This window comes from Salminus brasiliensis, chromosome 21 (assembly GCF_030463535.1).
Source record: "Salminus brasiliensis chromosome 21, fSalBra1.hap2, whole genome shotgun sequence".
Lineage (NCBI taxonomy): Eukaryota > Metazoa > Chordata > Actinopteri > Characiformes > Bryconidae > Salminus > Salminus brasiliensis.
Genome location: NC_132898.1, coordinates 23,786,879 through 23,811,819, shown reverse-complemented (window position 1 = coordinate 23,811,819; position 24,941 = coordinate 23,786,879). Strand labels below are relative to the sequence as shown.

The 24,941-nt window shown below is 44.5% G+C and overlaps 1 protein-coding gene across 2 annotated transcripts in view; it reads right to left on the bottom strand.

Annotated features, from left to right (window-relative positions):
- The window catches only part of bsnb (bassoon (presynaptic cytomatrix protein) b), a 115,096-nt gene that overhangs the window by 8,899 nt on the left and 81,256 nt on the right, over positions 1-24,941 (bottom strand). The window contains exons 4-12 of one of the 2 annotated variants that reach the window (XM_072665547.1): positions 22,737-23,201; positions 15,110-21,364; positions 9,209-11,270; positions 7,911-8,788; positions 7,472-7,583; positions 3,942-4,076; positions 3,615-3,670; positions 3,332-3,437; positions 1,821-2,000 (exon numbers count right to left, since the gene is read on the bottom strand). In XM_072665547.1, the coding sequence (XP_072521648.1) occupies positions 3,630-3,670; positions 3,942-4,076; positions 7,472-7,583; positions 7,911-8,788; positions 9,209-11,270; positions 15,110-21,364; positions 22,737-23,201 (9,948 nt within the window). In that variant the 3' untranslated portion in view covers positions 1,821-2,000; positions 3,332-3,437; positions 3,615-3,629. The remainder of the gene's footprint in view (positions 1-1,820; positions 2,001-3,331; positions 3,438-3,614; positions 3,671-3,941; positions 4,077-7,471; positions 7,584-7,910; positions 8,789-9,208; positions 11,271-15,109; positions 21,365-22,736; positions 23,202-24,941) is intronic. The other variant, XM_072665548.1, reaches the window with a different exon arrangement.

Below are 24,941 nucleotides of genomic sequence, written 5' to 3'. Positions count from 1 at the left end.
AGAAATATAGCCACTTAGTGGAGTAACCAAACCCACCAGTGAACCTACACTGAAGTCTTTTGAGTTTTATGATGGTAAAACATATGACTCCCGCCACCATTTTAATGACATGCAAATCCCATCTAAAAATCTCAGAACTCTGGTAAAACAGTGTCTCAGGCATCAGGCAGTGTATTAAACTTTTGGTGTCATACGTTTCTATGAGGGAGATTTTAGGTGCAATCGTCTGCTTCCATTCACCACCACGGTGATCAATTCTGGCTGGCTAAGTTTCTGTAGACTGATTTTCCCACCAGACCCACTCTGAATGACTTCATTTACATTTTAACTAGTTAATCAACAATTACAGACATAATACTCAGTTTAGTGGCAGGGCTGTTGGTGCAATCTTAAAAAAAAAGGCCCAGCCATGAATGAGCATTAGCACAATGCTAACGGCTAACACTAAATCCATGGATAGCCTTCTAATCGGCTAGCAAATCACATCTCTCTCTCTCTCTCTCTCTCTCTCTCTCTGCCTCTCTCGCTCACTCGCTGACCCACTTCCCCAGCAGCCAGAAGTGAAAGGGCAGATTCTACTGGCTCTCTGAGGTCAGCTGATCTGAGCTTTGACCTTTGACCGCCCAACAATTGGATGAAGGCTACGAGCGGAGTACGAGCAGCTCTTTCTGAATGATCAGCAACTGTTTCCCTTTCTGAAACTGTAGGTAAAGACCTGTAACCAGTTCTCATATGATAATAATTCCCTCTATTAGTTAAACTGTTGGTGGTGGATAGAAACATGCAGCTCTCACACTAACAGACAGGTGGCACTGTTGTCCTAACACGGGGAGAAACTACAGATGGCACACTGATACAATACTGAAACCTCCGGTATCAGCAGATATAGAAACCAATGCAACTTTTATAAAGTACTACATTTTGAAATTAAATATTAGTTTTTGTACTCATTTGCATATTGGGACTTCCTGTGATGTCACTAATGCAAAAGCCAATATCATGGTATCGGGCCTCAGAAGCTCAGAAACTCAGAAGCGCCACTTGAGCGAGCATACAGACTAATGAATGTTTTAATTATGACCTAATTAGGTGTTTTTGTAGTTTATTTTACCAATATGTGTGTCTTATCTGCTGGGACTAGGTTTCACCCATTAACCGTTTAAAAAACTAAAGCTTACTATTAAGTGACTACATGGTTTATAATGCAAACTGGCTCAGCTTTTCCTCAGTTGTAGGAGACTCTGTTTATTTACAGTGGTGGTGATAATAACCAGTTCCTGTTACTAATATAGCCATTTTATTTATTATTCAAACCCACCAGTGAAGCTACACGTATTTTTATATGGACTGTTTTATATAACTAACTGCCCTACCAAATACTATCATTTACATTTACATTTACATTTATGGCATTTAGCTGACGCTCTTATCCAGAGCGACTTACAAGGATACTCGTATTACAGAGGTGGGCCAATGTAGTGTTAGGAGTCTTGCCCAAAGACTCTTATTGGTGTAGCACAGCATAGTCACCCAGCCCGGGAATCGAACCCCAGTCTCCCACATGGTGTGGTAGCTCAGTGGCAGGTAGTGGTGTTATCTGTTGCGCCACACCAACCACATATGCCACACCAACCACACCAACCACATAACCACATACTATCAAACATATGATCTGAGATCAGAATGACAGCATTTAAACAAGCTTGGAAAAAAATGTACTGCATCAAATTTCTTGGATTTAAACTGGATTCAGTGCAGAACACTTCAGCACAGCCCTGTTTTTTAGTGAATGACTGGATAAATGAAGGCGAGGTGCTTACGGCCATAATGAGGAGGAACAGCTGGCCCCTCTAAACCACTGCTTCTTCACTCTCTCACTTTCGGCAGCCTCAAAACTTTCGCCAACAAGCCAAGATCCTGCTCTCAGGGGATCTCAGTGCTGACCAAGGTCCTCTGCTGATGAAGCATCCTGTAGATTCCGCTCTTGATTGGTTCGGTGACTGAAAGACACAGCAAATCCCGGCGGGTCAGATAAATCACATCAACGCCGCATCCAACGAGACATCCGTTCACTCTCGTTATGCAAGGACACATAATATATGCAAATACCCCAGCTGAGCTATTGATTTTTTTTATCTATTACAGAGTAATGAGACACTCCGATGATAACACAGCGGAAAGCCCTCGGAAACCGAAACGTAATTCGTCCAGGTGGCTCAAATCCAGTTCATGCAGTGCCATGTGCCACTTGAGGCTGAAAGGCCCCGGGGGGAATGCGCTTGGCTGTTTTCCGAGGGGGTAATTTTTGGGAATTCACACAGAATGCCACGTGCACTCTTTTTTCACCAAGACCTGATGATTTAAAAGATGACTTCATATGCTTTGGAGGAAGCATGTACAGCCTTCCCCCTCTGAAACTGGTGTTTCTATTGACCAGTGTCGGGAAGGACCTACAGAGCGGTCTTCACAATAAGGTCCTGTTGTTTACTGCATGACTTGGCAGTAAACAACACCCCCTACTCTTCCTGTAGTGTATTACAGTCTGTCAGAATGAGTGTGTGGATTATATGAGCATTATAGAGCACCCCCTACTCTTTCTGTAGTGTATTACAGTCTGTCAGAATGAGTGTGTGGATCATATGAGCGTTATAGAGCGCCCCCTACTCTTCCTGTAGTGTATTACAGTCTGTCAGAATGAGTGTGTAGATCATATTAACATTATAGAGCGTCCCTACTCTTCCTGTAGTGTATTACAGTCTGTCAGAATGAGTGTGTGGATCATATTAACATTATAGAGCGCCCCCTACTCTTCCTGTAGTGTATTACAGTCTGTCAGAATGAGTGTGTGGATTATATGAGCATTATAGAGCGCCCCCTACTCTTCCTGTAGTGTATTACAGTCTGTCAGAATGAGTGTGTGGATTATATGAGCATTATAGAGCGCCCCCTACTCTTCCTGTAGTGTATTACAGTCTGTCAGAATGAGTGTGTGGATTATATGAGCATTATAGAGCGTCCCCTACTCTTCCTGTAGTGTATTACAGTCTGTCAGAATGAGCGTGTAGATCATATGAGCATTATAGAGCGCCCCCTACGCTTCCTGTAGTGTATTACAGTCTGTCAGAATGAGCATGTGGATCATATGAGCATTACAGTGCATTAGACAGTGTCCCCTATGCTTTCTGCAGTGTATTATTATTATTATTATCAGAATGAGTGTGTAAATTATATTAAATTTATAGAGCATTATAGAGCACCCCCTATGCTTCCTGTAGTGTATTAAAGTCTATCAGAATGAATGTGTAAATCATAACGACATACGTAAACTTACCAGAGCCCTCTGGTGTCCTCCATGCTCTGATTAATGTGTGAAATGGCAGAAACAGTTGTAGAATTTTTTTTTCCAGTACTAAGCTTCCCCTCAGCCGCCACAAACCCTAAAAAGCATCAAGATTACATGAAAATGAGCCTTGTTTGTTTAATGCAGATGTAAAATGGCAGTACAACATATTAACTAATCAACTTCAGAAATATCTATTTACCTTAGCATTAAAAATTTTTTTAATTTTTTTTATTATTCCTTGATTCATAAAATAATCCCAGTGTTTACTCACCCTCCTGTTAGCAGCTCACCAAAACGATGTAAACTTCTTCCCGAGAGCAGATACAGCTGAACAAAAAGAACAGAGAAATAAATGAATTAAATATACTTGTTCATGAGGCTTTCTTTATCTTTTCCATAGTCTTTCTTCTTACGGGGCTTAAAGATAAAAAAAGATAATCTGAGATGTGCAAAATAACTAATAATATAAAAAATAAAGATATAAATAAACTCCACCCACATACAATTACATGCATTGTTGTCCCTTATTCTCTGTCTGTACTGTATGTCAGCCCACCCAGTCTGCCTACACTCGTTTATCATTATCCCTTCGTCCTACCGTCTCCCAGTTTTCCTGCTTGCTCGGCGGCGCCGCCCTGCAGGATTTTGGTAAGAACGTTTTCTCCCTCGGCAGGCTGCTGTCCCGGCTGTGCCGCGCTACCTATCCCACCCGGCCTGGGAGCCGCTTTCGAGCCTGTGAGAGGATGGGGGTAAAGGATAGCACAGCTTTCAGAGATGCAGAGCGATAATGAGCAGGTTACAGAGCAATGTCCCCAATACTGTACATTGAAGTGGAGGTTGTCTTTGGGGTAGTTCATGCAGCCAGTCCCAGCTCTGCACATCTTTCCCTAATCAATCAAAGATTCAAATGACAGGATAATGATCTTTCATGAGTGTGATCAGCCAGTTGGGCTGTAATTTATCCTTTAATTTGAATCTGTCTGCATGAACAGAATCAGTTCAAAATATCCATCATAAATTAAATGAACCGTTTTAGTCCAAATCTATTGCTGGGTGTAATATGTAACCTTAAAAGTGCCCCAGAGTGCTAATTTTATTTATCTTAGCATGGTTTAATACTAACAGTTCGGTACATGGAAGTGACAAACTGTGAACCTTAAACACAGTTGTTTCTCCTTCAAAAGAAAATCCAGCAGAACCGAACCAGGGCGAGCCAATTCCAAAACCCCAAAACTGTTACATCACAACTCGCCCACTAGCAAAAAGCCCTAGTCGAAGCTGGAGAAACGATATAACATGGCGCTGCCCTCTGGAGAATATGGTGTTATTCATACTGGAGAGCAGCTCATCACCTCCAGACTCTGCTAGTTATGGGAATATGGGTTGCCATGGGAACCAGGCCTCATGACCGTGGCCTTTTCTGCACCAGTGTCCGCAGAAGGGGAACTCAAACACGGCACCTGACGACGCAGAAAACCGGGGGGAAATAAGGGCCATCGAACTGTGGTCTGGGCTTGGCTAAAAGATGACCCTAGCTGAGACTAGCTTTTACTATCTCTTCTCTCCATCGTTCACTCACTCAATAGCAACCTGGACTACCTCAGCTGAACCAAACACGAGCTAAACACACACCAGAAGATAAAGCACTGGCTTTTATTTTTTTTACAAGAAAGACTCAAGAAAGACGAATCTGGGGAAGTGAGCAGGGGCTGAAAGCTAACCTGCCACAATCTCTTCAGCTTGCTAACAGCACATCACACTGAGAAGACTAAACGAGAGGGCAGCAGCACAATGCAGTATGTCAATCGGAGCAGAGCTTATCGATTTTAAATTCCTTAAAAGGGAATCAGTGTGTTTCATTCTGAGATGAAAAGGCATCTGAGCATTTTTCTAAAATACCAAAGTAACACACTTACTATTTATACATCAAACCACAATGTAAATGCTCAATAAATGCAGTCTGTGGCATCTTTAATGTGTTATGACTGCAATCAAATATTAGCTATGCTTTACACTGGGGCCTAAATCTGCCCATAGCTGCAGAATCACCTTATTATAGGAGTCAGAGTAACAGAAACAGATTCAGACAGTGCTCTTGCTTTGTTGCATGCTCACTGGAGACTATATAACTGATTCACATTAAAACACAGAGCACAGTGACCCAAAGCTGTGAAAGAAACAACACCACCCTAAAACACCTGTAAGCGCTTGCTGGCAGCCTCCAAAATGTCCTGCCCCATTTACACCAGTTCGTTTGGCCTGTCAGATCTTTTTCTGTTCTAATGTTGGTTGCAGAAAGCTGTGCAGTTGCGCTCTGGGCTTAAACGCCTCGGTCCCTACAGACTACAGAGCACAGGCCTCAGGGGTGGTGAGATGCTAAAGCACTTTGCGTTACATCAAAACAGTGCATCCTGCTTCAGATACAGGAGTTGAACCGAACAGCATCATTACCACAGCCATGAATAATTCAACAAGGTGTCAATGCCAACACGACGAGGGCACGCTCCTCTGTGATTCACGCTCACCTAATCGAGGACTTTGAGAGGGCAATTATGTTCGTGTCCATGTCTGTGTGTGTGTGTGTTTTGTGTGAGAAAAAATGTGTTTATTTAGTTTGTGAAGTGCACCAAACTGCTCTCATTTGCATTTATACAAAATAAACATCTCCACGATAACATTTCATACAGCTCTCCGTGCCGGAGCCGTGAAGAGAGAGTGCTCATGAGCTAATTAAATGTTCTAATCAACTGTGCGCTCTGGCTGGGTGCTCTTAAATTTAACAGCGTCTAACTTCATGACAGATATCATCATATGTGAGAAAATGGGAGGCGATTCCTGGACAGAATGTAAACAATACATCCATTAAGACCTAATCCAACATTCAGTAAGATATATGAATACTCCAGGGCTTATTACAGGGCTTATTACACACTAAGGTGTGTTACTCAGTAACTACAGGGACTTCTGTATAAACTGGTGGGGCTGTTCATTGGCCTGCTGGTTGTCCATTGGCTGTTTAAGGGGTTAATTCAGTTGGATTCAGAACTATGAGAAGTAGTAGTGTAATGATACAGATTTTACTGTATTGTGGATGATGTAACAATGCAAAACATGCCAATATGCACTGTGAAAAACAGGTCCTTTATTAAGTGTGATATTTAATGCATTCGCATTGTTTAAACAGCAAAACAGCAAAACAAACAGCACCAAAGAACACCCACTCCAGCAGGGCTATGTGATGCTCAGTACTCCTCCTGCCTCCTAGCTCTAGTCTCATTAGTGGAATATGGAATAACATGCATACAGTTATTATTTTTGTCATGCAAAATTGGTCAAAATCTCATGAGAATTTGGAATCGGAAATCTAGTATTGAGAACGAAATCGAATCATAGAAGTGTATCATTGCACCGCTAACAAGCATTAGGAGTCCCAAAGTGGCAACAGAAGCACTGCTATATGGTCTTGCATGAGAAGCAGTATGAATCTATTTTTGCCACTTCTTCAGTTATCACTAATTTACAGTATTATTATTGATGTTGTTGTGATAATGGTTAATGAATCATTATTATTAGCAATTTATTACTATTATCTTTTGATTACTTTTAGTAGTAGCAGTAGCATTCATATCAGTATGACAATTATGACACCATTAGCACTAAACATATTTATAAATGACACTTTGCCCGTTAAATATTAATATTACTATCGAAATGGCTAAAAGTGTTTGGTCTGAAGGACAAAACAATAGTTTTTATTTATTCTTTTGATGGCAATATTAAACAGATATGGACACAAATCAAATGGTGTTTGTTGGAAAATGATGAGCAGATGCCACACAGGCTTTTCTCTGAGGCTCATCTTGGACTAAACTACAGTGCCAAGAATTAATTTTTAGAATAGACTCCAGTTTATTCTGGGTATGGCCTTGTATAGGTAACACTCCCACCAACTCAACAGTAGAAACAATATTGCCTAAAATCCCTTCAACTTCATTGAACTCATTCAGTTAAAGGGAGATCACAGCACTTCTCCACTGGATCCACAACACTGAAACAAAGCAGGAGTTCAGGAGAGCTACATACCGCAATGGAATTGATCCTGGGACAAAATCAGTTAGGTCCACTCACCGATGCCTGTGGCTGGAGTCGTAGGGCCTTTGGCAGGCTGGGGTACAGCTTTAGATCCAATAGCAACTGCAGGAGTTGGCACAGCAGCAGGAGGAACACTATCCATCTTCGCCTGTCCGAAAAAAAGCAAGACGATTAGCAAACAGGCTACTGCTAATGCGACTGAACTGAAGTCTATTATCAGCCTGGGCCACGTTTACATTTTATTCTTCCTCTTCACACTGCTGTAAAAAATAAATTAATTGCTAATATTATGACAATTATGAAACTACAGTTTGTTTGTACTTTGATTGTCTGTTAACCATGTGTTAGGAGACTATCCAAAAATAATTTTTAATGGGAAATACTGGACTTCTAACCAAAGATTCACATCCACATAAAAAACTGCATTGACTAAAGCTGTAAGATCACTGAGATATTAGGCTTATTATCCACTCACCCCAGCAGCAGCCGGCTGAGCTGCAGGTGGTCCTGCAGCCTGCTGTCGGCCTGGTGCTGAAACCTGACCTGGCTTAGCTTGCTGCTGAGCGGCCCCGGCTCCAGCACCAGCACCTGTGGCTGAGGACGTGGGCTGAGTTGCACCTGCTGTGGTTGCTGGCTGTTGTCCGGGCTGCTGTTGCGACTGCTGCTGTGGGGCGCGAGGCTGCTGGCCAGCCTGTCCAGCTTCAGCTTGCTGAGATCCAGGTTGCCTGCCGGTTGATGGCTGCGCTGTGGATCGCTGCTGCCCTTGCTGAGGTGGTTGCTGTTGACCTCCTGGACCTTGCTGATGTTGCTGTTGCTGTTGCTGTGGCTGTTGCCTGGACCCGGGAGATTCTTGCCGTCTGGAAGAGCCCGACTGCCTTTGCCCCCGCTGGCCGCTGGACGTGTGGTGGTGTCCAGCTGCAGGGTCACGGGAGTAGTCCCCTGAATCCCGGTAGCCTGACTGCGCAGACCGGGGATCTGACGATCTTTTCTGGGAAGAAGACGATGTGCCACGACCTTCAGTGCGACTTGAAGGCTCCTTTGGATGCGATCGGGAAGAACGGGAGGATCTTGGATCTTCAGAAGAATGCCGAGATGAGGAGTGACGTCCTGAGCTGCTACCGTGATGCCGGTGATCTCGGGGAGACGTGGAAGAGGACTGCTGCTGGTGGCTGTATTCATCTTGCGGCCACAAGTCTTCCTCAGGGGGTTCATCGTAATCATGGTAGGTGTGCTTGATGTGGCTTCTCTTACCTGAAGAGGAATGGCCTCCGCTGCCATGGTGCCTGGAACGATCTGAACGAGCCTCACGTGGCTTCTCAAACCAGTCTGTCTCCTCCTGACCCAAATGATAGGCTTTTTTTGGAGAACCGAGACAAAGATCAAAAAGTCAATGCCATTTAAGTGCCACAAAAAAGAAAAGAGTAGAGTGCAGAGCGTAGCCATGCAGGAGAAGGGGTAGAGCTCAAAACATGCCAGAAGTCCCATAGAAGAAAAGAAAATTTAACTAAATGTCCATCAAAAAAAAACACAAGGGATTTTTTAAAAAGCAGCACATGCATCACAAAAATGAACAAATACACTTAACAACTTAACAATGACAAACAACATGCAAACAAGTAGGCATACATGGTTTTGTGCACTGAACATAACATGCTCATAAAAAGCAAACTCAATGCATCCTCAATGCTGCTCTCCAGCTGTGACCACTGGCATGCAGTCTCTGAAGTGATGGGATGCACTTTAAACAGGCAGTCGTGATTCAGCACCAGTTACCTTCACTGTCAGAAACAGCACAGTGCATATCGTCCACTAGGTATGGGTCATCCGGCTTGTAGACATGGCTCTTTGGGATGTCCCTCATGTGATGATCTTGCACATCTGGCAGAGAATGGCTGGAGCCATACTGATTTCGCACATCATGTGGGTCTGGTACACGTCCAATACCCATAGGCTTTCCTACAGGGCTGAGCGGGCTCTCTTCCTCCGAGTTTTGAGTACGCATGGAGGGGCGTCCGCTGCGGCCATGGGTGCCCCTCTGTGATCGCTCCATGGCGTCTCTTTCGTAGGACTTGCTTCTGTAACCCGCTGAATCTCTGGAGGAAATCTTATCCATGCCATACCCTGTGGACCTTGACCTTCCAGAACTGTATAGACGATCGTCCTCATCCAGGCGATCTCTGGAGCCATAGTGCTTCTGCTGGTCATAGACATTCTTCTTCACTCCTGTTCTGGACACAATGGTACAGCTGCCACCTGTTGATGTCGTCATTGTGTAAGACGCCAGGTCAGACTCCACATCTCTTGCCTCTTCTATAGGGGAGAATTTGGAAATCTTCTGCTCCATTCCTTGCTTCCTGTGTTTGCTACGCTTGGAGGACACAACAGCTGGTGCCAAGTTCTTAGACGAGTGCTTCTGGCTGCCCATTCCTGAACTGCTGCGAGATCCATGCTTGTAGTCGTCATAGTAATAAGACGATCCGCCACTAACGGATGTGTTAGGTCGGCCGTGACTGTCCACGGCACCCTGCTGATGGTAACCAGTACTGTCAGTAGGTCTTCCATATGGATCTTCTGACCTATCCCCATAGCCTGTCCCCCGAGGGCCATTTTCATTCCCATAACCTGTCCTTGACATATCAGAAGACCCCATGTTCTCCTTTGTAAGTTCACTGATATCATCTATCATGACATAGTTTCTGGGGATATTTTGCTCCAGGTTTGTGGTATAGAGACCATCTGTGCCAAACCCAGACGTAGGACTTGGTATGCGGTCAGTCAGTGTCTGGTCAGGGGTGCGATATGGAGCATAAGCATTGGCTAAGGGTGAGGAATATACACCACTGAAGCCAGTCTCCTGAGCTGAGGTGGCCACAGACACTGCGGGATTACTGATGATCTCATAGTTGGTTGGAAGCTTCTGCTCAAGATCAGCCAATGATGTCTGCCGTGGCATCTGATGGACGGAAAGAATATCTGCCTGGGGCTGGTAGGACAGGTTCTGGCTTGGGTATGGTAAGGTCTGTCCTGGTAAAGGTGCTGCAGTAGACTGGAAGCCCTGGTGGCTGGGCTGCTGCAAGCTTAGGTCAGGCTGGTATGAAGACTGGGTGTAACCATGACTCTGGAAGGCCCCTTGAGTCTGGTAAGAGGAGGGTTGGGGTGGGTGAGGCTGGAAGGTGCCTGGTTGGGGCTGTGATGGGGCTGGATACTGTGGTGGCTGAAATCCAATCTGCTGATAGGCTGCGGTTGGTGGTTGTGTTGGTGTAGGCTGGCTTTGAGGATATGGATATGGGAGGTATGAGGAAGTGGGCAAGTACTGAGATGCTGCATTTAGGTCAGAAGTGAACTGGTTGAGAGGTGCCGTGCTCGGCCGTGACAACATTGCATTCCCCTCGTAAGTCCCCGGCGCTACCCCAGCCAACCTGAGGTTGTTCAGCTCACTGTCTGACATGTAGTCCCGTGCGTCCCCCATGCTCCGCAAGTAGGCCAGCTCTCTTCTTTCTCGCTCTTTCACCATAGTTTCTTTACGCTGGGTAATCCCCATTTCCAGACAGCGTAGCTTAGCGTCGATCTCCTTCTCCTCTTCCTCAAGTTCTGCCTGCTGTTTACGTAGCTTGGTGGACTCCTGTTCGACAGCTTTCAGGTCACTCAGAAGACCTGCTTTGGTGATACCTTGCACCGGACGGGGGAGCACTCTCTGGGACATGCTTGGGGAGCTGTACATGTGGGGCATTGCAGGGGTGACTATGGGGAGAGGTGTCTCATCTGGAGGGGGGCTGGGGAGGGTACGTTTCACCTTTTTCATCATAGCGTTCTGCTGCTGCTGCAGGGAAGACATCTGGGCAGGGAGAGAGTGAGAGAGGGGAGGAGATAAAAATAAAGAGAGACCATTGAAATGGGAAACAAGCTTTTATCTGCAAAGCCGTTAGAGAGTTCCTTTCACAAAATATGGCAGAGATATGGCACACACATCTCTTTACAGTTTTACACTGCTTGTTTTGGGCACCAACGAAAACCAGACATACAGTTTCATACCTTTCTGTCAGTGTATCTTCACATCAAAGCTTAAAAACATACAAGTGAGTTCTTCATAACACAGGGAAGAATGTTTAATATTTAATATCACCGCTGTAATGGGAGCCGTGGCTATTTCTAGAATGTAATTACTTCTGTTCCTCTGGATATAAAAGTGCATCCTCCTGTAACTAATAAACAAGGAGGTAAAAGGAAAGACAAGCAGACATCTAGATAGCCCAGCCATTACACTCATATTATCCACCTTATTTCACCACGCCCACTGTCAAGAGGTTGTTTCTGGTGTTTTCCGGTCATTTCCAACACAACACAAAATAACCATATCCACAATAGCCAAAGAAAAAGAGAACCTGCATCTAGACGTCCATACATCTGCTCTGACCATTTCTTAGCATTGTCTGTTAAGTTCTGGTGAAGTGGATGTATCAGGTGTTGACGAGGCTATTAGGTAGGACGTTAGCCTAAGACCTAACCTAGCTAACTAAGCACAAGCACCCGAAAAGTCTGCTTCATTGGAGCTTCATTACGAGCCATTTCTCTGGGTAAGGATGTTGTGGTGTCTGGGACATGATCACACACAAAGTATATACAGAAGTAGTAGCTGATCATGTTCTGAATGTCAGTTTTGATTAATTTTCTATTAATCACCTAGCCCTTTCATTGGCCCATTATTATTGAATGTATTTTTATATTTTGTATTTTTAATTTAATTTTAATTTCATTCAATTTCATTTCATTGAATTGTCACTATGTATGAAAGGTGCTATACAAAAAAACCTGCCTTGCCCTGCTTATCTACGTTGCTGTAAGAAGTTGTTGGAGTTGTTATTTTAAAACTAATATACTGTCACTGTAATGCAAAAAACCTCTCCAAAACAGCAACTTCACAGGAGAAGGAAAAAACTCAGCTTTCAATGGAAAAATATCCTATTTCAAGTCATTTTGAAGCACTTCTAATGGTCTAACTATTGGTTCATTATGAAAATCACACAATGACACAATGTAAAAAACTGCCAGATTCACATTATGTCAGAAAGTGAAAATGACAAAAATACAAAGATACAAGAGACTTTAAAAAATCTTACATTTATCAGCAGTGTGCAAGGAAAAATAATATTTAGCCAAATTCACTTCTAATGGGCCACAGATTATGTAATAATCATAATAATGAAGGATATGTCAGCCTATCCATGAGTTGATCATTTCTTAACTAACAACATACAAGTCTATTTCGCCATCTCACCCAACAAATCTATGGACAAAGCGAGGTCCTATGGTGCTACACATTTTAGAACCGTGTCTATAAGTTATATTTAAGACAACACTCCAACCAGCCAGCAAAGCAGTGTACAAGCATAAAAAAGAGTTTACCAGTCTCAATCAGCACAGCTAAGTATAGTAACACAGATAGCAAAATCCCTTACAAACGACCCATTAGTACATATACACATTGCATACCCATTGTGGAGACGCTGTGAATCCATAAAACATAACAACAACAGCACCAAAAATACGCCTACAGTCTTGATGGAAAAAAAAATCCTCCTTTGGCCTGTGGGCAGTTCTTGGACATGCAATGGACCTGCTCCCCTGACAAGCTTGTGTGTTCCTTAGACAGCAATCACACTGAGAATGAAAGACTCAGACCTTTCTGACCAGCTGCTGACAAGCCGGAAGACAGCAGGGCCGAACCAGGATGCTTACACAGTGTGACTCCCGCTGGCATTCCTGAGGGTTTCATGGATATAACATCGAGTGTGTGTGTACGTGTGTGTGTGAGGGAGTGTGTGGGAAAGATGAAGAGAGAGGGACCAAAATGGAATAGACATCAAAGACATAAAGGCAAAGAAAAAGAATCCAGATAAACAGATTATGGAGGCAGAAGATGATGGAATGAAGCAAAATATTTTTTTCATATAAAAAGACGCTAAAATAAAAGAGATAAAAGGAACTGTGGGTAGGATATCAAAAAGAGACACACAGTGCATTTCTCTGCAGCAGTGCTACTCTGACAGTTTTCATCTCTACAAGCTAGGTCAAGGATATATATTAAGGGAGATGCCTGTATTGAATAACTGGATTTATTTTGATGTATTTATTACATCATTTTATCAGCAGTGTTGTAGCGGATATGGCTGCTGGCTACTTTACAACTTTTACAATGAGGATATGCTCCATCAGTGTATTTTTTAAAACATAGCTTTAAGGAAGTAAAGTAAACATTAAAAATTTCCTCTACTTGAGATTAATAAACAAGAACGTCAAGGGAAAGGCCATCTGACAGCAAGTTACAGTCACGCCGAACAATTAGGACTTTGTCTTTTTGAACATATTTAAACATACAGACATTTGAGTTGAACAATATCCTTCCTTGTGAGTTAGGACACCGCCACACTTATCACTACGTCAAAAGCCTAAAACTAGAATCAGGTGCAGCACATCAAGTGTAGGTGATTAGAACATGCTTTGAGAGGATCTTGGAGGAGCCTGGTCTCACTGAAACCTTAGACATTTCATTTAGTTTGCTCTCGATTGTTGAAGTGAGTGGTTTCACCTGGGCCATATTCAAAGAGCTCTCTGAGGCCTTCAGATAGAAATTTTAAGACGCTTAAAAGTTAAAAACATCTCAGAACAGTAGAAAGCAAAGGGAAATAAAAAAAAAAAAAAAAAAATGAAGATCAAAATAAAAAAAAGATCAACAGTAGATTGACAGTAGTTTCATTTTTTTTTTAATCTCATTGTTAATATTGTGAATATCTATATATATATATATATATATATATATATATATATATATTCCAGAACTACTAAACCAGTCCACTAAATAATTTAGATGTAAAACAACTGCCAACATGGCCAGGTCAGGCCTTCCTAGCAAGTTCAGTCCAATAGCAGACCACAAGATATGTTCTAAAGTCCCCAACAATCCAAAAATGTCCTTGCCGTATCTACAGGTAGCTCTCGGCTCTCGACACCACTGTTGTCAATCAACAGTATCAGCATCAACTATCAGAAAGAGACCAAACAAGGTTCATCTTCATGGGAGGTGTGCAAGGAGTAAAACCTTGTTGTCAGCTGTCTCAGGCAAACCTTAGCCTGATTTTCTGTCTTCTTAAAGCTATGTGTATAAAAATATTGGTGCGATGTGACAAGTAAATATGGTGTCAATCCCAAAAATAAAACTGCACAGGCAATGCAAACTAATAAAATGTATGACTTAAAACAATGAGCGTGTGGAAACAATATCAGGTCAACTTCTTTACCCTACATAATAATGTAAAAGACAAATACTGGAAAACAAATGGACTTTTTGGGCTCCTCATGAACCTTCAAAGCTTCAGGTCTCAGCAGGGTTTTAAAGGTACTCGGCGTCAAAGAAAGGGATGGAAAAACAGAAATACGAGATAAAGAATGAGAAAATGTGAGGAGAGTATGGAGCTCATCAGAAACCTAGTTTTACAGCCGTAGTGCTCCAAACATCTCCAGTGATGACAAACCTTATGTGAATGCGTCACTGCTCTAACGATAAACACTTCCGTCAGCGCTCCCTGTACTGCCTCTCATGTCAGCATCAATGAGCATCTTGTACTCGACTAAGAAAACATAACTTAATTTTTCTTGAATAATATGAAATTCTCTTACCTGACTGTTAGAGGAGGTTTGATTCTGGTACAGGGTGAATTTGGTTTTGGATGGGTCATCTGAGGTTGGACTGAGGGGCTTGGGATCTGACATGGACCGCTGAACACTCTTTATGGGCCTTGGAATTGTCTGATGCCTCTGGGGTGACTCAGTGGTGAAGGCTTTCTGCTGGGGTGTGACATGGGCCTTGTTGAGCTTCTCACTGGAGGCAAAAGTAGTCTCCAGCATGCGGTGGGGGGACAGTGGAGACACAGGGGAATACAGGACCTGTGGGGACTTGGGAGGTCCACGAGCGTCATTCTGTTGGGCTTGCAAGCCAATGTCTAGGGGGTCGGGTTTCCTCCTTTCAAACTTCGTTGGGGTGGCACCAACCAACTGTAAACTGGTGGAGTAGGGACTGACTGTGGTGGGGACACTGAGCTGAGGAGCAACCACGCCTTGAGACTGGGCTTCTGGGTCAGTCTGGCAGGCCAAACTCTCTCCCTTCTGTGTCCTTTCTGGGGCAGAGATGTAGTGTAGCAATTCAACTTTGGATGTCTCAGCCATCGTGATGTGGATGGCTGGGGAGACTCTACCCAGTTGATCGGTTTCGGTTTGACACGAGGAGTCACTAGTGGTCTGGATGGCTATGCTGGAGGTCACTTTAGAAGCATCAGCCTTAGTTTCTGCACTTGATTCAGAGTGCTTGGAGTACCTCGAGCGCCGACGTCGTACTGGCTGGTTGTCCCACTCTGCCTGGTCTTCCTCATCTGTCTGGACACTGCAGTCAGCAATACGTCTGGTCCTTCTGCGGCGGGACATGAACCGATCCTCTCCATCTTCATCATCAGTTTGGACGCTGCTGTCTGCAATCCTTTTCACAGGTTCTTCCTCAGATTCATCCCTTAGGCGGGGCATTGAGTTCTGCTTCTTCATAGTTCGGCCACTTCTTTGATCATCACTGTTCCTCAGAGACATTTCAGAAGCAGAACTAGGTATAGACCTTGTGGATACCAGTGCTTGCACCATCTGTCCATCTACACAAGGCAGGTACTGCACGCTCTGGCCATCTTGTGGAATAACTCTACCGTTCTGATCACAGAGAATAGAAATGGCTTGAGGGGAACCGCCAACCATTATGCCTTGAATTGCACCTTGTGCTGTTGTGGCTGCTGCAGCAGCAGCCGCTGAGGCGGCGGCCGCCTCTGCCGCTGCCACTGCTGCGGCTGCTTCAACAGCTGCTGTCTTCTGCCTCTTCTGCTCTTCAAGCTGCTGCTGGAGTTGCTGTTGCAGGGACTGAATTTGGTCCAGTTGCATTCTTTGCTGGGCTAACTGCTCTCTCTGCATTACAAGCTGTGTTTCTCTTTCAGCTTGCTGCTGCTGCAAGACCTGCTGCTTAATGGTCTGAAGTTCTTGGATCTCACGCTGCACAAGCATCTGTTCTTTCTCCCTGTGCCTCTGTAGCTCTAAGCGGTCCCTCTCCAGCTCTTCATGCAGACGCAACTGACGAAGCTTCTCTAGCTCGATACGCTCCCTCTCCAGCTGCAGGAGCTGCTCCTGTTGTTGTCTCAGGCGCTCTTCTTCTTTCTCCTTTTCCTTGTCTGTAGGTGTTGTCATGATGGAGCTTACTGCTGAATCTGGTAACACACAAGTAACTGCCTGTGGCTGAGAGTGTGGCACCGATAAGTGGGACTGTGTCTGAGACAGCGACAGGCCTTGAGTTAGGGACAAATCTTGACCTTTGGTGAATCCTTGAGGCTGAGTCTGTGTCTGCTGCATTGGAATCGGAGTCTGATTTGGAGGATGGACTGTTGTACCATCTACTGGAATAGGACTCTGAGAGCTCTGTTGGCCTAACATGGTCGGTTGAGTCGGCATAGCACTAGTTGAAGCGTTAACTCTAGGTGCACCCTGAAAATTTGTAACAGGTTGTGCAGTTGGCAATGATGTAGAGGCTGGCATTGTGCCAGGTACTGTGGGCTTGCCAAGATAGACAGGGGTTTCTTGAGAGGTACTTGTTGGCGGTATGCTTCCTGGGATAGAATCTGGGGTAGATGATGGAAATCGGTTGGGAGGGAGATATCTATAAGGTCCCTGTGTGGAGAGAGGCATCCTTGGAGTCACAGGAGGCAATCTTGTAAGGCTAGCCAGCGGAACAGCCGTCACATTGCCTGGAGGGTAAGGTCTATAGACTCCTCTTAGCATGGGGTTTAGTACAGGAGCAGGCTGGGTTGTGATTGGCAAAGTTGAGGCTATGGGAGTGTTGATGGTAGAGTATATCATGCCGTCTGCAGTTCTCATGGCAGGGGGATATAAGGCTCGCAAGCTAGCCTGTCTAGCGTTGATAAGAGTAGTAAGTGCTTGACCGTGTGCAGTAGGCCTTCCATCTGGGCCATAGAGCAGATTGGCCCTGATAGAAGCCAGACCTTGCTGCAGGCCTAGCCTTCCTGCCGGGCCTCCTCTTCCAGCACCATACTGAAGAAGTTCAGGGCTGTTGGCATAACGATTTCCAAACTGATCCATTGAATTAAGAGCTGCACACATTCTGCTAATCTCTCTGGCAGTGGTGGCACTGTACTGTGCAAGGTTTGATTCTTGAAAACCCGCTACGTCACGAGAAGGATATCCATAGTCTCCACTGATATTGGACATGGAGCCATACCTACGCAGAGGTAGGGGTGGTGCGGAAACTTCACCTTGATGGCGCAAATCTGTGTAGGATCCGTACTGGGCACCCATTCCAAGATATCCTGCCTCGTATGCTTGTTTCATAGAGCTTAAATCTACTGCTAAATCGCCAGGATCAGCCCTGTGATAGTACTGAAGTCCTGATTCTGCAAGATTTGTGTCTGACATTGATGGTGGAATACGTCCAGGAGGAGGCATGGTAAAGGGTTTATGCTCTTCTGCCATACCATCTTTTCCTGGCTGGGTTTGCTGATGAGAAGCTTGGGTGGGCTCAGCAGTAGGATTCGGCTCTGAAGTAGCTGTCTTCCCTCTCTGGCCAAAAGGACCTGAACAGCTACCAGCAAAAGGCAACTTGTACACAACATCACAGCAGGCCACTTGGTTCTCTGACTTGATCTGTCCAGTGAGATCTAGGACTTCTGGGGCTGGCGGTGGAGGTGGCTCCTCATTTTTAACTATCTGGGTAACTGTACCCCCTTGTGATGAACTACTTTCATCTAACTGCACCATCATGACATGGGGCTTTCCCGTAGATAGATTCACTACAGTAGGCTTATTCTTTAGTTCCAGAGCTACCCCACCATATATATCATGGCCATGAGTAGGTGTAGAAGATACAGAACCTGTTAAAGGGGACTGTGGGGGAAGTGGTGAAACCTTTGTTACAGCACTAACCACTGTTTGCGTGCCTCCACCACTTGTCTGGCTAGCTACTAAGTCTTTCTTTAACAGTATTGGTTGGACTTGGTTTGCTAAGTTGTAACGTGCAAAAGAAGTTGCTTGTTGGTGCTGCTGGAGCTGTTGTTCAAGGAGCTGCTGTTGTTCTTGAAGCTTCTGTTGCTGCTTTTGAAGCTGCTGCTGTTGGATTCCTAAATCTTCGAGACATGCATCTATCTTCGGAATAGATGAGTCTGTTATAGCTGGTCTGGTCTGAGTAAGACAAACTGCCGACCCTACCCCTTGACCAAGGTCAACTCGATTCTGCATTGGATCTCCATAAACCACTGGGTGTTTAGGTTGTGATATGAACATCGATGCTGCCACAGTGACACTTACTGTTGTTGGCGTGGACGTCGTCACATGAGGTTGTGCCTGTGCATTTAGGTTCATGATTAAAGGTTGTACCGCAGTGTGACGACTCGGGGGTTGGTCTGCATCAAGGGAGTACCTTCGTGTGTCAGATGCCAAGGATGTCAGATCCATACCCTGGTCTGTCATGATGATCGGAGTAGGCTTCATCGGTGCTCTAAGGTCAACTACATTACCACTTTGGGCCATTGTCCCTTGCTCGATAACCCTAGAGGTTCCTGGGACAGTCGAGATTTTGCACAAGGATATGTTTTCAACAGGGGATTTATGACTTTGGGAGTTTGCAGTGGTGGCAGTGCTTACACCAACAGTCACTCTTTCAGCTATTTGAGCTCTCTGAAAGCTTTGTTGTGACTGCTGTGGAGATGTAGCAGAGCTTGCTTTTGGAGGCTGGGTCTGATAAATTGACTGCTGCAGATTACTTGTTGGAGAAGATAGAGGGGATGTGGAAGAATTGACAGTTACTGGTTTGGTGGGATGACTGGTGGTACCTGCTAGTGTTATGACCATGACAGGCGAATCTTGTGAGGACTGCTGTCTTGCAAGACGTGGTGCTCCAGGTCGTTGGGAAATGTGGGAACCTTGAGTGGCTGGTACAGTTGACGTGGGACCAGGAGCACGGGGATGAGTGGGACTTTGTGTGGGAGAGGTAGATGGGGATGTAGGAGGACTGGGACCCTTGAAATATGAGAACATCTTTGATGTTAGTGAAGATGCTCCAGGGTCGGTTGGTGTTGCTTGGGAAGGTCTTACTTGTGAGTGTCCAGGGGCAGGCTGCCGCACTTGAGACTGAGTACCTGGAGGTGCAGGAGCCATTTTGGAGGTTTGAGAAGTAATCCTGGGCTGATTTTGTTGCATATATTGCTGTGTTTCAGTCAAGGCTTTTCCTCTTCCACTAGTGCCTCTTTCTGAAAATGAGACAGGGGCTGCGACCTGTGTAGGGCTTGTGCCGGGACTCAAAGATTTTGACCCTGTACCTAAGTGCTGATTATTTGCTAACTGTGGTGGCCCCTGCTGCCCTTGTCTCCCTTGCTGTCCCTGCTGCTTTTGCATCATCTCTGCCTTCCTCATCATTTCCTCATAAACCTCCTCAGCACTTTTTAGTGATTTATCTATTACAGATGGTGAAGCAGTTTTTTCTGTTGGTGAGTACAGTGACATGAAAGTTGGCAAATTGTATTCACTGCCAGACTTGTACAGCTTTGAGCTCATTTCAAACCCCTCTGCCTCTGAATCCATGGAGGGAGAGTACTCTGAGCAGGAAGATCGGTGAAGTTCTTCCATTTCTGCTGCTTGTCGAAGCTCCTCTGTCGGTGAAGCATCTTCAATAGGTGACAGGTTGCTGGGGGGGGTCTTTGACCTCTCTCTGCGTCTCTGTGCCCTCAGTTCCTCCTTGTCCCTTTTTGTTTTCCTAGCTGTGCTACGAATCCTCTGCTGCTCCAAGTCTCTCATTTTCTCCTGCTCTCTTAGAAGTTCCTCCTCTTCCCTCAGTTCATCTTCTTCAGAGGAGTCCTCAATTGTGGGTAAGAGTGGGCCATGGGACCTATGTCTGGCTTTCCTCTGCTGTTTCGCCTCCTCAAGCCTTTGCCTTCTGCTCGGACTACTGTCACTATCATCCTCCAGTGATGACACAGAGGTGGGAGAGGTGCCAGATGTATAGCTAGGTGTGGTGGCAGGGAGAGTTGAGGAGTACTCCCCTCTTGACCTCTCTTCTGGTGAACCAGTGAGGCTTTCCATTTCCAGCTCTGGTTCTCTGAGATCATGCTCTGTGCTAAGTTCCATCTCACGATTAAAGCTATTGGTATTATTCAACTCTATAGTCTTAAATCGTCTTAGGCCTCCTTGTGAACCCATCATGTCATCGGCTTCACTGGACTTGTATGCACCATCACCACCTTTGGTGTCCTCCTCAAAACTGCTGGATTGCTGTGTAAGGCGGCGTCTCTCTTTTCCCAGATCACCACTGTGTTTATGGCTCTTTTTCATCCTTACATGTCCTTCTGCTTCTGTCATTTCCTCCTCATCTGCACTCATCTCCAAGATCTGCCTCCTCATGAACTCCTCATCTGTTAGATCCTTCTGCAACTTCTTCTGTCTGGTCGGCAGGGGAGAAAGGCCACTTTCGCTGCTGTCCTCCACATAGTCATGACGTAACTTGCAGCTAAGGTCATCTGATACTTCCCCATCAGAATCAAACTGGTCTTGTGATATGGACAGTGACTGAGGTCTTTGCTGATCACCGGTGTCTGCTGCACCATGAGGATCCCTACCCCGTCCCTGATTAGAGACCGTCTGTGACTCCAACAGGGGTCGCATGGAACTCTCTAGTTTTGTGATTTCTGAGGGGCTAGGTGGGCTACGCTGATCAGAAATGCCTCTCTCACTGAGTTTGACTCCATCCTCTTGGATCAGTCCAGTGATTTCACTGTGGGAGCTTGATATGCCATCAGACGAGTACCCTGTATCGCTCAGACTTTGTGTACTGGACTTGTTGGAATCCTATGAAATGACAGAATACATCATTCCTTGCATCCATTCATCACAAACAGCAGATATGACATTGAAAAACAGACTGAATCACACTCGAATATTCAATTCAAAATTTAAAGCATCCTTAACAGGACATGCAAACTGCATGCAACAATATTAGAGCATGCAAGACAGACCAGTGAAGGACCAGTGATATCAAATACTAGGGATGTCTCGATCCGATCCAGTGACTCAGGATCGAGGGCCGATCCAGGCTTTTTAAATGGCTCGGGTATCGGCTTTGAAGGTTCCGATCCACTTCCTATCCTTAGGTTTGCTGTAGCAGAGTACCATCTGGCGTCCCATAGGCGCCATTAACAAACATGATGTCCAGCTGCTGCAGACAAACTTCTCATTTTTTTAACTTCACTAGACAGAGTTTATTTGTGAGATTTTTTGGTGAGCAAAAATTTAAAAGAGCTTTATTTTGAACTGATCAGTGCGGTGAAGTTACCAGTTAACAGCCTAAACAAAAGCACAAGCTGGATTCTAATTTTAACTCTCCATTCCACCTTAAATGGAGCCACAGTTACACTGTGTACATTTCAACAGCAGAACGTAACTGCTGCATCGTTTAAGATGGACTGGAGAGTTCGGCTAAGAGGAAGACTTTAACTTAGAGTTAGCTTAGAGACAAATGGCAGACAGGACAGCCTCTGAAAGAGCCTAGAGCAAAGTTAATCTGTTAGAAGAAAAGGATTTAAACTCTTCACTCTTCCATAAAATGCTTGTCAACTTTCTACCATTTTTGCCCGTGCTGCCCAAACCACCCAGTTTGGTTGTAGTTATGCAACGACAAAGACATCCTATTCCTTTTTGTCCAATTTGAGAAGATAGTCAATTTTGACCGACAGTCAGCATTAAGAGACTCGGATCGGAGCAAGGGTAAAAAAACCTTGATCGGGACATCCCTACCAAATGCTATATAAAGGTTAATGAACACTGAGCAGGGATAATGACATTGACAGTGACTGTCACTGATATTAACAACATATCCACACTATGACACATTTTGAAAGGATTAAAACTTTCCAACAAGCAACATGACCAACAAGGACCAAGGATGACTAAGGACTGATTGTGAACAGTAGGGACTGTCGCTGGAAAGTGAATGGAGGAGGTGATCAAGTGATGGTGATGACAAAATTGCTGTGAGTAATAATAATAATGGGGTATATAAACAATGATTACACTGAGAATGACTTTGAACCGGTTTTCAATACAGATGACGTTAGCATAATTACAGGAACTTTAACACGCCAATCACAGCGTGTCAAATTCGTGAAGGGGTTGATTATGGAAGACAAGTACAAAGACAATGAGGACACAGAGGGTCACTCACGTCATGGTGTTTAGATTTCTGCATGTCACTACTTCTCTTCTGGTCTTTTACGTCCTGCGCTCCTTTCTTAAGGGATGTTTTTACATCCCCCTCTCTCTCACTTTTGGACACTGCTTGTTTCTTGCTAACACTCTGCTCTTGTTTGCGAATGTCAGTCTTGCTTGCAGGATGGGTAGGGGCTGTCTTGGCAGGAGATGGTTGAGTGGAACCCTTGCCCTGTGGCACCCTCTGTTTGGTCGGAGGGAGAGGACCACTTACTTGGGCACCAGGTGGTTTTTGCTGCTGAGGGCCAGTAGGCCTCACCCCGGCTTGTTGACTGGGCCCTCTCTGCTGGGGCGGCTGTTGACTGGCTGGACCCGTTGGCCGAGGAGATCCCATTGGCTGAGGAACAGGAGGCGGACCACCTCCTAAGTCCCCTGACATGGCTCTCTGAGTCTGGCATGTCAGGCAGAGCCATTCTTTCTTCTAGAAAAACAGAAGCGTAAAAGAACCATGTATCAAAAAACAATCACAGCGGCCAACGATCAATCTCCGGTTCAGGGCAGGAAAAGGACGTATTAAAGAACATTAAACCAGCAAACCACAATTAATCTCCAGAGTTCTATACACTCTATACACTTCCTCTACTGATCTCACTTTTTCCATTTTCTGTAGCATTAAAGGGATTTGTTCAGGCCAAGCTGTCAGCTAACACTATTATAACTGGGTTTGTTCCAGGAGTGCAACCCAAAAGACATGCTGCTGCTGTTGTTCCAAGGTGTTAAGGTTTGCTAGTGTAGGTACATGGTACATGGACATGAATTACCGGACGTGTTTATATAGAAAAGCAATATCTGACAAAAAATACATAGACGACTAAATAAGTTGGCAACTAATGTAATAGTCAATTAGTTGGTGATATCATCACGTTTTTTGCGCCAACTAGCAATGGGTTAGGACGTACATGAACCTCAAATTAATCACCAAAGTTTAACTGTAACAGTGTGGAATACACACTTACTGCTGCTGTTAATTTTTACAATAAACTGGACGCAGAGCTGCAGTGTTGCTTTCATGAAGGGAGTGTGTGGATAAAATTGGTACAGAGCCATAAAAGCAACATGGCCACACATCTGCAGCAGACATCACTCTGGTGTGTGAGTGGAGAGCAGAGTTCTCCTAGTGTGAGGTGAGGGAGTCAAATATGGACACTGAATGATTGTAAAAAGGAGAACTCTTCAAGTGACACAAAAACATTTTCAAGCTGGTAGCTACATAAAGAGTTATTTTCTAATTGAAATATTCATAATCCGATTATTATTTGATTATCAAAACAGTCGTTTGTTACAGCCTAATTGCCAATATTGCAACATTATTACGCCATTAGAACTGAACTGACTGTGATGACACCCGGTGACGGTAATGACATGTTTTCAGTTTCAACATCAGTGTCTTTTTTTACTGGTTAGAAATTAAAGTTAAACACAAATTAAACTTCCTGAAACTAATTTTCTGGATCATTAAAAGATCATTAAAAAAGAGCCCCTAGCTGAAGAATCACCCATGTACGAAACACGTATCTGTTATCTGTTCTACGACAGAAGCTACAAAAAGCACCAGAGAAATAAGAAGGACCCGCTCAGATCCAGATCAGTTCCCTGACATAACAAATTAAGAGAATAAATGGGATAATTAAAAAGAAAGGCAACAAAAGATGTAATTAAAGTTGAATCATTTGGAAACATAAAGGAGAAAATGATGTATTCCTGCTTTTTGCAGCAAACAAACAGAGACATGGGGCCGATCAGCTGCTATTTCAGTGATAAGAATCAGAAGAATACAACTGCAGAAGATAAAGCCACACTTAAAAACAGACACTGTGTCTCGGCGCAAGAGGAGCTCATGCCATTTTTCCTTTGTGACAGTTATCAGCTTACAGATCAAATTTGTTTACTGTCTGGATAGCCTGTTAGAGAACAGAAGAAGCAGAAAGATAAGGCAGGAGCAGGAAGAAGCCACGTGTTCAGCTAATAAACACACTTCACACACTGTAGTAATGAAAGTGAGAAATCAGAAAACAACCTTCAACAGGTTTAACTGCTCCTAGCAAGTCAAGCCGAGAACGAAAGGTTGAGAACGTCTAGGTTAAATTCAGTTTATTCAAACACTGATGTGCAAATGCACACACACACACACACACACACTCATGCACAGCATGTCCCTGTA